Consider the following 15301-nt stretch of genomic DNA (forward strand, 5'->3'; position numbering starts at 1 on the left):
TTTCTCAGCATAAGAAGAGACTACGGCCAGAGCTTCTAAATCAAAGTCAGATACTTAAATACTCATAGGCAGGTAATTAAGTAAATGAAAGAGGCTGCAAGGAAATGATGGGGCCTATAATGAACTGGACAGCACAGGTCCCATCTAAAGGGCACAGCCACTACAGCACTAGACAGCTGACACAGTAATACCTGTTAGGAAATCTTCTAATTTTTTTTTCCAAGAAATGTTAGTAATACAACTTCTTAGGTGTAATCTCTTGAATTTATTGGCACTTAATTCTTTTGTTATTTTTGTCAATACTGTGCAGGCCAAACAAGACAGGACTATGAAAGAAATTGGGCCCCCAGAACGCCAATTTATGGCCTCTACTCTAGATGCTTATTAGATCCTGGTATTCAGAAACAATACATACGACCTCTATCTTGAATGGCATATGAGAGACAGAAGAAACAGAAAATGGAATAACACCAGGAACACAAGCATTATGGGCTGAATCATGTCCCCCAAAACTCATATGTTGAAGTCCTAAAACCAAGTAGCTCAGAATATAAACTTATGGGGAAACAGGATTGTTATATATGTAATTAGTAACGTTGAAATAAGGTCAATAGGGTGGGTCTAATCCAATAACAGGTATCCTTATTAAAAAGGGGGTAAATTTGGAGACAGCCAGACACATAGGAAGAACACCATGTGAAGATGAAGGCAGATATTAGGGTGATTCTTCTGTATTCCAAGGAATACCAAATATTTCCAGCAAATTGCCAGAAGCCATGGCAGAGGCATGGAACAGATTATTCACAGCCCTCAGAAGGAACCAGTCCTACCAATACCTTCATCTCAGACTTCTAGCCACCATAATTGTGAGACAATGAATTTCTATCCCATAAGCCACTCAGCTTGTGGTGCTTTGTTGTAGCAGCCCTAGAAAATTAATAGAATTATAGCCAGGTGCAGTGGTTAATACCTGTAATCCAAGCACTTTGGGAGGCTGAGGAAGAAGAATCACTTGAGTCCAGGAGTTAGAGACCAGCTTGGTCAACATAGTGACCTCTTCTCTTTTAAAAAAAAGTTTGTAATTAATTCAGTATGGTAGCACATGCCTGTAGTCCCAGCTACTTGAAAGGCTGAGACAGAAGGATCACTTGAGCCCAGGAGTTCCAGGCTACAGTGAACTATGATTGCAGCACTGCACTGCATCATGGGCAACAGGGCGAGACCCTATTTCTTTCTTTCTTTCTTTTTTTTTTGAGACGGAGTCTGTCTCTGTCACCCAGGCTGGAGATCTCGGCTCACTGCAAGCTTCGCCTCCCAGGTTCACGCCATTCTCCTGCCTCAGTCTCCCGAGTAGCTGGGACTACAGGCGCCCGCCGCCATGCCCGGCTAATTTTTTATATTTTTAGTAGAGACGGGGTTTCACCGTATTAGCCAGGATGGTCTTGATCTCCTGACCTTGTGATCCGCCCGCCTCGGCCTCCCAAAGTGCTGGGACTACAGGCGTGAGCCACCGCGCCTGGCTGAGACCCTATTTCTAAAAAAGAAGAAGAAGTGGGAGGAGGAAAAGAAGGTGGAGGAGGAGGTTAATAGAATTGGATTGGTTTAGTATCTAAAAATCAATTGTTGTATACACCGTATCAATAAAATAAGGGACAAAACCACATTACCATCTCAATAAATGCAGGAAAAGCATTTGATAAAATTCAACCCCTGTTCATGGTAAAACAAACAAACAGAAAACTCTCCAACAAACTAGGAATAGAAAGGAACTTTCTCAATCTAACAAAGTATCTATGAAAAATCCACAGATTACACACTTAATGATAAAAGACTGAATGCTCTCCCCGTAAAAGTATGTCTGCTTTCACCACTTCTATTCAATATTGTACTAGAGGTTCCAGCTAGAGCAACTGACAAGGAAAAGAAATAAAAACCATCCAGATTGAAAATGAAAAAGTAAAGCTATCTCTATTTGCTGATGATATGATCTTGTATGTATAAAGTCTAAGGGATCCACTAAAAAAACCCATTAGCACTAATAAATGAGTTCAGCAGGATTGCACAATGCAAAATCAATATACAAAAGTCAACTGTATTTCTGTAATTTGCAATGGAAAATTTGAAAATGAAATTAAGCAAAGGATTCCATTAACCAGAGCTTCAAAAAGAATAAAATAAGTAGGAATAAATTTAACAAAATAAATGTAAAATGTATACTCTGAAAATAACATGTGCTGTGCATGGTGGTTCATGCCTATAATCCCAGCTACTCAGGAGAATGAGCAGAGAGGATCGCTTGAGGCCAGAAGTTTAGAGACGAGCCTGGGAAACATAGCAAGACTCTGTCTCTAAAAAGGAACCTTAGTCTGGGCATGATGGCTCACACCCATAATCCTAGCACTTTGGAAGGCAAAGGCAGGAGGATTACTTGAGGCCAGGAGTTTGAGATCATCATGATCAACATAGCAAGACCCCAATCTCTACAAAAAATTAAAAAATTAACCAGGAGCAGTGGTACATGCCTGTAGTCCTAGCTATTCAGGAGGCTGAGGCAGGAGTGTCATTTGAGCCCAGGAGTTCAAGGCTACAGTGAGCTATGATAATGCCACTGTGCTCCAGCCTAGGCCACAGAATGAGACCTCATATCTAAATAAAATAAAATAAAATAAAATAAAATAAAATAAAATAAAATAAAATAAAATAAAATACAAAACATTGTTGAAAAAATTAAAGAAGACCCAAATAAATAGAAAGATATCTCATGTTCACTGATCAGAAGACTTAATATTGTTAATATGGCAATACTATTCCCTAAAATGATCTTCAGACTCAATGCAATCCTTATCAAAATCCCAGCTGGCTTCTGATCTTAATATGATCCTAAAATTCATATGAAAATTCATGGGACCCAGAATGGGCAGATTGATCTTAAAAAAGAAGAAGGCTGGAGACTCATACTCTCTGAATTCAAATCTTACTACAAAGCAACAGTAATCAAGACAGTGTGGTACTGGCACAAGGATAAACATACAGATCAATGGAATGGAATTGAGAGTCCAGAAAAATGCCTTTACATTTATGATCAATTGAATTTTGACAAAAATGCCAAGAACATTTAATAGGGGAATAGGGGAAGAATAGTCTTTTCCAGAAATTATCCTGGGACAACTAGATATACACATACAAAAGAATGAGGCTGGACCCCCTACCTTATACCATATACAAAATTTATCTCAAAATGAATTAACTATAAAACTCTTAGAAGAAAACATATGCACAGATTCTTATGACTTTGGATTAGGTATGACATCAAAAGCACAATCAACTGAAAAAAAATAGATAAATTGAACTTCATCATAATTAAAAATTTTTCTGCTTCAACAGATACCATCAAGAAAGTTAAAAGACAACCTATTGAATGTGAGATTTTGCAAATTATATATGATAACAGATATATCTAAAAATATGTAAAGAATGCTTACAATTAATAAAAAATACAAATAACCCAATTAGAAATTAGGCAGAGGATCTGAAGAGACACTTCTTCAAAGAAAATACACAAATGACTGACAAAGACAAGAAAAAATGCTCTAAATCTTTAGCCATCAGGGGAATGGCAATGAAAACCACAATGAGATGTCATTTCACACACACACTAGAGTGGCTATAATAAAAAGACAGAAAACAAGTGTCGGTGAAGATGTAGAAAAACTGCAACTCATATACGTGATTGGTGGAAATGTAAACAGTGCAGTCACTTTGGAAAAGTCCACAAGTGGTTAAACATAGAGTCACCATGTGACCCAGCAATTCCACTGCTAGTTACCTATCCAAAAGAAATGAAAACATATGTCCACACAAAAACTTGTACATGAATGTTCATAACAGCATTATTCCCAAGAGTCAAAAGGTAGAAACAATTCAAATGTACATCGATTGATAAATAAATAAAATGTATTATATCCATGCAATGGAATACTACCTGGCAATAAAAAGAAATAAAACATTGATACATGCTACAACATGGAAGAGCCTGGAAAAACATGCTAAGTGAAAGAAGCCAGACACAAAATGGCACATATTGTATGATTCCATTTACATGACATGTCCAGAATAGAAGAATTTACAGACAAAGTAGACTAGTGGTTTAAGAGGAAATGGGGAATGACTGCTAATGGGTATGTTATTTTTTGAGAGGGGTGATAAAAAGTGTTCCTAAATGGCACAAATCTGTGAATATAGTAAAAACCATTGAATACATATTATTGGATATATATTCCTTCTATATAATGAACACATATTAACATATATTGACTGTACTAATATATTTAAAATCATTGGATACTTTAAATGGGTGAATTTTATGGTATATCAATTATATCTCAATAAAGCTGTTATAAAAATGGCACACCAAAAGGATCAAGTTAATTAAATTAATTAATTAGTAAAATAAATAAAACTTTATAAATTGGGTTATCATCAAACCTCTAGAAATGTTCTTTCTTTTTCTTATTCACTATCTTTTAGTCTTTAATACAGTATGAATAGTAATGAAATAACAAAATTAAAGTCAAGATTGACATCAAAATTAAAATCAGAGGTACTCTGTCCTGACTGCTAGGACAATTGTTTTTGACAGATCACAGTTAACTGATCCCCAAACTTTGTGTAGGGATTGACATTATTATCAGTTTCAGTATTTCAGACCGTGACATGTTAGCAGATCAAATTTCCAGAGAGTGAGAAGATCTGCATATGAAGCCGGCCAAGATGACATAAGTACTTTTTCATAAATAGCTTTTTTTTGCTTGGAGACATAATGAGACTGGAGCAGGCCGTGGCATCTCACAGTGATAGCTCAAGATAAATTATGTCTCTCCTTCCCCAAGACCCTTTGCTTGTTGTTGATGTTATCTCTTATCCCCTACAGAGACAGTGGGCTTTCTAAAGTCACTGTAGAGCCAGGTGCGGTGACTCACGCTTGTAATCTCAGCACTTTGGGAGGCTGAGGCGGGTGGATCACCTGAGGTCAGGAGTTTGAGACCAGCCTGGCCAACATGGCAAAACCCCATCTCTACTAAAAATACAAAAATTAGCTGGGGGTGGTGGTAGATGCCTGTAATCCCAGCTACATGGGAGGCTGAGTCAGGAGAATCACTTTAACCCGGGAGGCAGAGGTTGCAGTGAGCCGAGATGGTGCCACTGCACTCCAGCCTGGGCGACGAGAGCGAAACTCCGTCTCAAAAAAATAAAAATAAAAATAAATAAAGTCACTGTAGAACCTGTCATCTTATGCTAGAAATAAATATATGTGTCTGCTTTGCCACAGTCTTCTCTTTTGTTTTCTGCCCCTGCCTAGAGGATCCCAGGAGATATATATATGGAAAGAGGGTAAGGAGTTGGCTGTGAGCTACTTACATTAGTAATAACAAATAGATACGCTGCACCAAAGTCTAGTAGACCCAAATTCAGAGAAAAGTTTTTATCTTCTGTTCTACAATGCACTGCAGGGTATCTGGAACAGGATGAATTTAGGTTAGAAGAAATATCAAGGCTTAGAAAAGCATTCCCATCTCCAGGCGAAAATGATCTCATCTCTCTACTGATGGTGAGGAAAGCAGTGAAGCCACTAATTATCTTTGAAAAGAAATGTTTCTTGGAGTAGGTTATTTTCATGCCAGGCTTCTGTCCCTGATTTGAGCTCTTTATTGCCTGTCAGGTATTTTCTAAAATATTCAACCTAAATAAAGAAGTTACAAATAATATTCTTTTGTTAACTTAAGTACCATGTGAATTTTCCTCAAGCAAATCTTATGACTTAGTATAACAGGATATAACAATGAACTTGAGAAGATAAGCTCTAAGTAATGAAGTGCCATTGTAAGGTACCAAAGTACCTTCTTTAGTAGAAATGGAAACCAATAATAAACTTTGAGAAACTCACAGAGATGGACTGTGTTAACTATACAGAGATGGGCTGTATTAACTATATAGTGTGGTCTTCATGGCAATCGTGATCTCAACATATCTGTGCAGAAAAAAAGTGAGACTGAGGGAAGGAAGCAAGAGTTGGAAAAGATCAGGAGTGTGTCTATACTCAAAATTAGACCACATGCACCTAAGTTCCCCACCTATATACAAATATAGCACTTAAAAAACAATTATTGACAAAAGTAAAATGTCCACAGGGGCAATGCACTTACTCTCCTCTTTGCACAGTTCTATAAGCAGACACACCATAGTCTTCACCAACATTGAGAGAGGTATCTGTACTCAGGGAGATGTTGACATCTTTATGCAAAGTGTTAACAAACCTGAAGGTAGAAATATTATTTACATATCAAACAAACAGGAACACCTGATAAAAGAGGGTAGGGGCCTTTTATGTTTTGGGTATAACTATATCCCCAGTGCCTAAGTGCCTAGAATAGTGGCTGGCACATAAAAAGTACCTAATGTATATTGTTAACTAGATGAATGAACCCACATGTAAAAAGTAATCCATAGTCTTAGCTGTCCCTAACTTTCTTTTTCTTGAACTTTTATCTGTCACATCCTCACCAGACCTCTAGCTAGACGGACACTATTATGATCATTCATGGAAATCTGAGTTTCGTCACTAATCCAGCTTAGGTGCATCTAATTTATTTCCCTTATAGTGGTGGAATCTATCAACTGAGACTTTACTAAGAAAAATAAGATAATTATTCATATATGAAGATATGACAGTATTTACATAAAACTGATATCTTATCCTCTTAAAATGAAGTCCAATGTGACTTATGCAAAATTCAGACTCTCAGCCCAGAGTAGGTTGTTATAATTGTTTTGGAGTCTGCAGAAACTTTGGACCCTTCCAGAACCATCTTTCTATTTTTCTGAACCTGGCACCTAGATTGTCCTCTAAGGATGGGTTTTGGTACATTTCTGTTTTGATAGCTTTTGATTTGGTCTCTGGCCTCAGGAATAAGAAGGACAGTTCCCACTAGAGTCCTGAATGTTAATTCCTAGACTTTAGATCATTCTACACTGACCTCGAAAATGTCCCTTCTGGAGGCCCATGGCTCTCTGACCTCACATTGTTTTATTTTGAGCTGTTTACTTTTTTTGAAGCATATTCAAAAGCAAGTTATTATGACTGTCCTACCCTTCAGTGAAATCCAGACTTTTCACTAAAAGTTCTCCTCTAAAATGCTATTCTCAACAGCAACCACTTGACCTTGGTGGTCATAGACCTATGTATCTGTCCATTTCATATCTAATACCAGCCACAGAGAACACATGTCCTCTTGGGTACTCCATCTCTGTAACTGTCCCTCACCATTTGACAAGACCCTTCAGCCTTATCTGGATTCAAAACTAAGTCTTTTGACTCCAAATGTGTGCTATACCATGATGCCTCTATAGGCTTATAGTAAAAACTATACTTTAAAAGATATATATTCAACTATCAAAAATGAAGGGAGGATTATTTTCTTACTTCCAAAATTCTCTCTGGTGATCACAAAGAGAAAAGTACTCAGTTATTTTCCTGACAGCAAGATAAATAGATAAAATTCAGCAGAAAGGATTTATGCCCCAGAGTACAGGGGGCATACACAGATAGAGTCATCTTTGAATCCCACATGAGAAAAGAAGCCTATCTGCCTCTCACTGTCCTAGAAAATGCCTTTTGACACCAGTGCCCCTGGCATTCTAGGAGAGGGAATTCCTGTTCAGAACAAGTAGAATGAAGCCCCAAAGATTAGAAGAGATCCAAGATTCAAGAAAACAGAGTGGCCTGGAATCTCATTGACATTCAAACCTCACGGTTATCATCCCATTGGTTGTTTTGCTTTCTGTATCCTTTACCTACAACAGAGAAAAGTAAAAGTCAGTAACAGTTGATGAAATAAGACCTATGCTCAGAAAATTTGATCATCAGGCAGATCCTTGGTAAGACGCTGATGAGACAGTCATATTACTTTGAGACGACAACTTAAAACACAGGCAATTCCTCAACTTACCATCATGCTGGAGATACTGTTCCCATCTTCACGAATGACAAGACTGTACCAGTTCTTCTCCTGCACAGAATGCTCAGTGTAGAGAGACAAATTGTGATATTTCAGGTGGAAGTGAAAATCCTGGCTTTTTGTTTTCAGGTGCAGTTTGGAATAGTGTGATGTTTTCTGTAAAATGAAGAACATAAAATGAAGGTCACATATACCTTCTACTCCATATTTGACATCACGATGTAGCATCTCAGGGTAGGCGACCTCATCAGACACTTTCAACCTAGTAATTCCTTTCTTTAACCTAGCCATTTTATTTCTTGGAATCTACTCTAAGAAATAATCAGAGGCATGCATAAATATTTATGAATAAGAATGTTCATTATAGGATTATGTATAATAATAAAAACTGAATACCTATGTGGAAATGTCTAAATAAACGATGGTATATCTATAGAATGGAATATTATATGCCCATTAAAATCATGTGCTCAAAGATTATCTAAAGACATGGGAAAATGCTTATGATACAATTAATGTTAAGGAAAAATCAAGATCAATATAGCATACAGAGTTTCTAATTCATTCAGGTACACACCTCACCTGAAAGGATTTGATGGACTCCATCAACAGAGAATTGTTTTCATTTCCCACCACTGTCACCTTCACCTCATCATCTGCCAGATTCAAGACTTGTAGGAAAACCTCCTGGGGACCTAACTGGTCTGGGGCCATTTCCTTAGAACAAAGAACACATGTCAGAATCACCAACAAATAATCCTTCAGATACAATGGCAACACATATCTCAGTTGTTTCTGACAGCCTAGTCCACTAGCCAAGTAGACATGTTTTCTCCCTCTGAAAAATATTTGGCTTAGAAAACTCTAAAGGCAGCTTGGAGAGGGAAACATCAGCTCATTGTAGCAAGTACCAATGCCAGCTTACAAACTCGATGCTTTTTGACTCAGCTGTGGCCTCATCCGTAATAGTGGCTATTCAATCTGCCAAAAGGTTTTTACTTGAGTATCTAGAAAGACATCGCATAAGCCTGTGTTCCCTAAGGAGATGGCTATCTTGGATATTAGTGTTTAAGAATTCCCTGAAAATACATTCCGAGTCACTCAGGTGGGAGGTGGGCCTCATTTTGCATTGCTGTTTTACCCCTGTATCTACTTATTTATCACAAATACTTATGATGCACCTCTTATAAAACAGGTACTGTGCTAGGTCCTAGGGAATCATGATTGAACAAGTCAAAAGAGCAAATAAGAAAGATATGATCCTGCCCTCATAGAACTTAAGAATTACTGAACTCACATTTATTTTTATCTCTACAGCTGCCGCAACTGCAAATGCCAGGCATGCTAGGATCATACCAACAGCCATTTTCCTAAGTGATCTGTGGTGGAAAGGAGAAACAATTATATCTAAACTTTAGACTCTAAAGGATGAAATCCAAACTCTGTAGCCTATTATTAAAGACTGCATTAGGCTGTTCTTGCATTGCTATAAAGAAATATCCGAGACTGGGTAATTTATAAAGAAAAGAAGTTTAATTGGCTTATGGTTCTGCAGCTTTACAGGAAGCACAGTGCTGGCATCTTCCCAGCTTCTGGTGAAGCCTCGAGGAGCTTTCAATCATGGGAGAAGCCAAAGGTGGAATAGGCATGTCACATGGTGAAAGTAGAGGCAAGCGAGGAGGTGGGAGGTGCCACACACTTTTAAATGACCAGATCTTGTGAGAACTCATTCACTATCATGAGGATAGCACCACAGAATGGTGCTAAACCCTTCATGAGAATTCACTCCCATGATCCAATCATGTCCCACCAGGCCTCACCTTTATCATTGGGAATTACATTTCAACATGAGATTTTGGCAGGGACAAATATTCAAACTATATCATTCCATCTCTAGCCCCCCAAAAATATCATGTCCTTCTCACGTTGCAAAATACACTTATATCTTCCCAATAGTCCCCCAAATTTTTATCATTCCAGCACAAACTCAATCAAAAGTTCCAAGTCCAAAGTCTCATTTGAAATAAGGCAAGTCCCTTCCACCCACTAGCCTATAAAATCAAAACAACTTATTGACTCCCCAAATAAAATAGGGGTATAGGCACTGGGTAAACATTCCCATTCCAAAAGGGAGAAACTGGCCAAAACAAATGGGCTACAGGCCCCAGGCAAGTCTGAAACCCAGCAGGGCAGTTATTAAATCTTAAAGTTCCAGAATAATCTCCTTTGACTCCATGTCCCACATTCACGGCACACCAGTACAAGGGGTGGGCTCCCAAGGACTTGAATAGCTCCACCCCTGTGGCTTTGCAGAGTTCAGCCCCTGTGGCTGCTCTCACAGGTTGTTGAGTGTCTGTGGTTTTCCAGGCCCAGGGTGCAAGCTGCCAGTGGGTCTATCATTCTGGGGCCTGGAGGATGGTGGCCCCCTTCTCACAGCTCCACTAGTCAGTGTCCTTGAGGGGACTCTGTGTGGGGGCTCCAACCCCACATTTTACCTCAACACTGCCCTAGTAGAGGTACTCTCTGGGGGCTCCACCCCTGCAGCAGGTTTCTGCATGAACACCCACACTTACTCATACAGCCTCTGAAATCTAGGTGAAGGGTGCCAAGCATTCTTCATTCTTGCACTTTGTATGCCTGCAGGCTTAACACCATGTAGAAGCCACCAAGGTCTATGGCTTATACCCTCTGGGAAAACAGGCATGTCACATGGTGAAAGCAGGAGCAAGTGAAGGGCAGGGAGATACTACACGCTTTTAAATGGTCAGATCTCACTAGAACTCAGTATCATGAGGACAGCACCAATGGGATAGCACTAAACCATTCATGAGGAATTCATCCCCATGATCCAACTACCTCCCACCAGACCCCACCTCCAACATCCAACATTGGGGATTACATTTCAAAATGAGATTTGAGTGGGTACAAATATTCAAACTGTATCAAAGACTTTTCCTGATTTGATCCCAATTACTTTTCTAAATCCTTGTTTCCATGACCAATTACTTTTCAAGGGATTTCCTAGAACTCCCCTTCATACATTCTTCTTTATTCTTGTTCTTGAGTCACATTGAACTGCCCTTCTCTGTGATACACCACATTTACCCACCTCCACCTTTGCTTATGATGGTTTTTCTATTCGCTATGTCATAATACCAAAAATAATGGCAATACAACCAGGTTTATTGAACGAATACCATACGCCAAGTGCTGTACATGCTTTATCTCACATTCCTCTGCAGAAATCTGTTGGCCTTGGCAGGGGAGGGGCTTTTTCTTTTCTACATCTCCTTGGCACTTCATCTTCCCTTCTTAGGACACTTATTTTATCTGTGTAGTAGTTGTATTTTATATATATATATACTCTAGCCCCTTTACTAAGTAATAAACTCTTTGAGGGAAATGGGTTTTTTTTTTCTTTGCTTGATTTATATTTTCATGACACTTGGTCCTAAACTTCCCAACATCTGCTCAATGAACAAATGACAAAGGGCCATTTTCATTTGGTAAAGTGGTCATCAAAATGAAATTGCTATTAAATCAAGAATGAAAGAAGGCTTGAAACTTTTTTTGCCAAACTCTAAAAAAGACTAATCCTTCTATTTAGAAAAAATTTCAGGCAGTAATTGGGAATAATTCAGTCCCCAGTCCTACTAGGTTCCCCATTTGTTTCATAGGGACAACAGGAGATTTAAAGGGATTAGTAGTCATCAAAGGCCTTGAGTTTCTTTGAAGAGACAACATTCAAGAACAAAGAAGAAAGTTGGTTTAGGAGCTAAATTTCACATATTTTCGGTTTGGCATGAAACCTAGACCTGCCCCTTCAACATCACACAGTTAAGTCCACAGTAATGGCTTCGACTCTCATTAATTATATCTAATTCCCATTTTTCAGTGCCAATAGGCACTTAGTCTAACACGGAAAAATAGAAGTAGATAGATGATAAACCAAAACAAATCATCACTAAGAAAAATACTGACATTGAATCTTTATCAAACTGGGCAAGACTGAGTCAATTTAGAGTAATCCATACAGACATAGTGAACACTTACGAGAAGTTAATTCCACACTTGGAGACCAGACGATAAATGACAAAGTCAAACAACGGGATGAAGATAAGAACCAGAAGGGGATTTAGAACCTGTAACACCATGATAAAAGGGATTAGCTACAAATATTCTCCTATCATGAGTGTGAGCACTGCACTTATTTGCTTGTGTACACTCTGTCTCACATCTACACACACTTTTGTCATTGTAAGTACAGAATGATGCCACATTCCTCAGTCCATTTACACCCAAGACCCTATTTCCCTTGCATAGCATTTTAGCTTTCAAATATCCCAAGGGACAAGTTTCACTCTGAGCCTGTCTTTCTGCCAGCCTTATTGTGAGCTCTTTCCTCTCATGACTTCACTGCTCACAAAATAAGCCTTACAATTTCTTTTACAAGATTTTCATTATACTATCTTTACTTGGAAAAAAATCCAGTGCTTATACTTTACCTGTGGCAAGTTAAGTACTTAACAGGGGATGTGAAGGAGAAGGGTGGGGCTTAAAGAGAATGTTTTCATGTTGAAGCTTGGCGCTTATCAGTGTACAAGGAGAAAAGCATCAAATTATGGTTGTTAATCCTAATACTGCAGGTGGAGGCATAGATAAGGAAACAAATAAGTCCCCATGGCTATAGAAGAGTCGCATACCTGCATCTGGTCCGGCTGAAGCACAAAAAACCCCTGAAACATTTTAACAAATTAATTTAGATGATGTCTGAAGAAAAGAAAAAAAATTGTTGGCCTAGATCAATAATTTTGCTAGTTAGCAAGTGAGAAACATATGAGAGAAAATTCATCAGGTCTTTGATTCAGGGCCACTATTTTGCTGTTAAGATTATTTGGGAGATGGGAACAGACTTGGGAAAGCTTCGGGCTATGTTTGCCAGAAAGATGGGCCTAAGGGAGAAATTCTTTTCTATGTATTATGCTTTCCTTAACTTGAAAGAGAATAGAGTCAGTGCATTTTTATTGATCTCAGCAACTGCAGTTCTAGGTTGTAATAATATGAAGGGCAAGACATCATGGTTAGGGTGAAGACTCTCCCTGACACATAGTGGTTCCGAAGTTGTTCTCCAGAGGGTCAACAAGAAGACCACCATGGTAAATAAGAGACAGCCAGAGGAAGGGAAAAGGTAAAATTATATTTTGCAGGCTCCAAATAGACTGACTAATAAGACCCTGGTATCATTCTACTCTGTCCTTTCGAAAACTGAGAAGATAGAAAAATAAAACACTAATCTAGGAAAAGAACAATTGAGAGCAGAGATGGTACCTTATTTGAGTGGGCTAAAGAATGGAGTTTGGAAAAAGAGAAAATAATATGTATAACCTTCTCATTCTTTCCATATCCATATATACAAAATATTCTATTTCCCCCAGGTCCCCTGCTGTGATCCTTGTTGAAGAGATAGACCAATTGTTTAGCAGTGTCACTCAAACCTGTCCCTGCTGTGTCCTGGGATAGGCTTAGACAGAAGAAAATCACTATCCCAGGTTATGTATCAATTCATTTGCTAGCCTCTCAATACTTCCTTGTATACATTGAAACTTTCTCATCCTTATGTTCCTGATTTCTAAAGAGAAGATTCTGGTTTTTATTTCTAAACTAGCTTTCTTTATCTTTGCCTACATGGCACCTTCAGGCTAAAAGCACTTCTCTGAAGATCTTGTTAGTTTTCAGGCAAAATCACAAAGAAATTAATTTTTCCCCAATATGGATGATGAAGAAAATAATAGCCTTCTCTGGAAAATCTCTTCTACTCACCAAATTCCCATTCATCCTGATGGCTTGCAAAGTCCATCGTGAACCCTAGGGCAAACAGATCCTATTATGAGAAATCCCTTTCCTGTGAGAGGGAAGTGGCTGTAAGGAGCGGTAATGTCCAAAAGAAATATTCTTACCTGCTGATCCAAAAGAGCCCAGAACATGGGCAATGGGATATAAAGGAATAGTACCCTGGTCAGTGCCTTTACATCCATAATGAGATGCTTCTGCAAAAAGGAGGAAGAATGGGCAGAAATGCTAGAACTTCTGTACATGGCTTTCTTGCTTAAAGTAGAAGTGTCCAAAAAACAGTAGAGAGGAGGTTAGAATCATTTTGAACATTAGGAAAGACTCTATCAAGCCATAAGATGTTTCTGCATTTCCAACTTACTGGATATTTCTCAGCTGCCCAGTCTAGCCAGTGCTGTCGCTTTGGAATGTCTCCAGAACGGTTCTTGAAACGATTGGAAATAGCAAACTAGGCCAGAGCATAGACATCATGGGAGAGACAAAGAGAAAAACATCCTCTGCCTTTTCCAACTTATTATACCTTCCTTCAAACACCATACTTTTAGTGACTTATTCCAACTCTTTGACCTAATCAGGCATTGAATTTCAGAATATTTCTGATATAATTTTATCTATCACTTTAAGAAAGAACTTGCCATTCAAAACAAAAAATAACAACAAAAAAAGAAAAAATGTTATCTGTCTATATATAATTACATTTCAGAAGATTTTTGCCAATTTAAAAAGATGATTACTTTTTTTTTTAACTTAATGGTTAAGTAGAGGCATAAGAAGAAGACTGGTTAATCTCAGCTTGTTAAAAAAACATGAAAATAGAACAGAGGTCATTGAGAAAAATGTATGCCCATGTTTGAAGGCCCATATTCTCAGCATAGCATCTCTTTCTTTTGATTGAAAAAGGCAAGAAAACAATTTATGGACTTACCCAGATACATTTGAAAACTTGAGCCACTATGTTTCCTTCAGGGGGTGGTTTATTGTATATTTTGCTTCCCATTGCAAACACAACTGCAGTTGATACACAAACAAGGTTCTTAGCTTCTCATTTATTAGGCTGGTGCAAAGGTTATTGCAGGTTTGCCATTACTTTCAATGGCAAAAACCGCAATAATTTTTGCACCAACCTAAATAGCACATTCAGTATATCACTGCTAAGGGCAGGCTGCTGAACTGTGGGAGTGGCTGGCAACTCTCATAAAGAGGGAACTGACTTACATTTCCTGACTTTTGGAGTTATCAAAATTGCAGGAGCCAAGAGAAGATAAAATGGTATGTTGTTAAGAGATATCTATTGAGACTTTCATGTAATCACAGAAGTGGAAGTCATCTTTGACTTCTTACTCTTCTTTCTCCATTTCCATATCTGAAATGTTACCAAGTTTTATTGGTCCTCTTTCTTTAATGTATTGCCTATTTGCCCCCTCTTTCACTTTACT

At 38.3% G+C, this 15301-nt stretch overlaps 1 protein-coding gene across 2 annotated transcripts in view; it reads right to left on the bottom strand.

Annotated features, from left to right (window-relative positions):
- The window catches only part of SLC15A2 (solute carrier family 15 member 2), a 51603-nt gene that overhangs the window by 7017 nt on the left and 29285 nt on the right, over positions 1-15301 (bottom strand). For both annotated transcript variants that reach the window (XM_058437433.1, XM_032150044.2), the window contains exons 8-19: positions 14791-14873; positions 14227-14313; positions 13973-14062; positions 13836-13880; positions 12719-12751; positions 12069-12157; positions 9313-9394; positions 8598-8732; positions 8007-8171; positions 7805-7851; positions 6204-6314; positions 5419-5515 (exon numbers count right to left, since the gene is read on the bottom strand). In XM_058437433.1, the coding sequence (XP_058293416.1) occupies positions 5419-5515; positions 6204-6314; positions 7805-7851; positions 8007-8171; positions 8598-8732; positions 9313-9394; positions 12069-12157; positions 12719-12751; positions 13836-13880; positions 13973-14062; positions 14227-14313; positions 14791-14873 (1064 nt within the window). The remainder of the gene's footprint in view (positions 1-5418; positions 5516-6203; positions 6315-7804; positions 7852-8006; positions 8172-8597; positions 8733-9312; positions 9395-12068; positions 12158-12718; positions 12752-13835; positions 13881-13972; positions 14063-14226; positions 14314-14790; positions 14874-15301) is intronic.

This window comes from Hylobates moloch, unplaced genomic scaffold (genome assembly GCF_009828535.3).
Source record: "Hylobates moloch isolate HMO894 unplaced genomic scaffold, HMol_V3 SCAFFOLD_4, whole genome shotgun sequence".
Lineage (NCBI taxonomy): Eukaryota > Metazoa > Chordata > Mammalia > Primates > Hylobatidae > Hylobates > Hylobates moloch.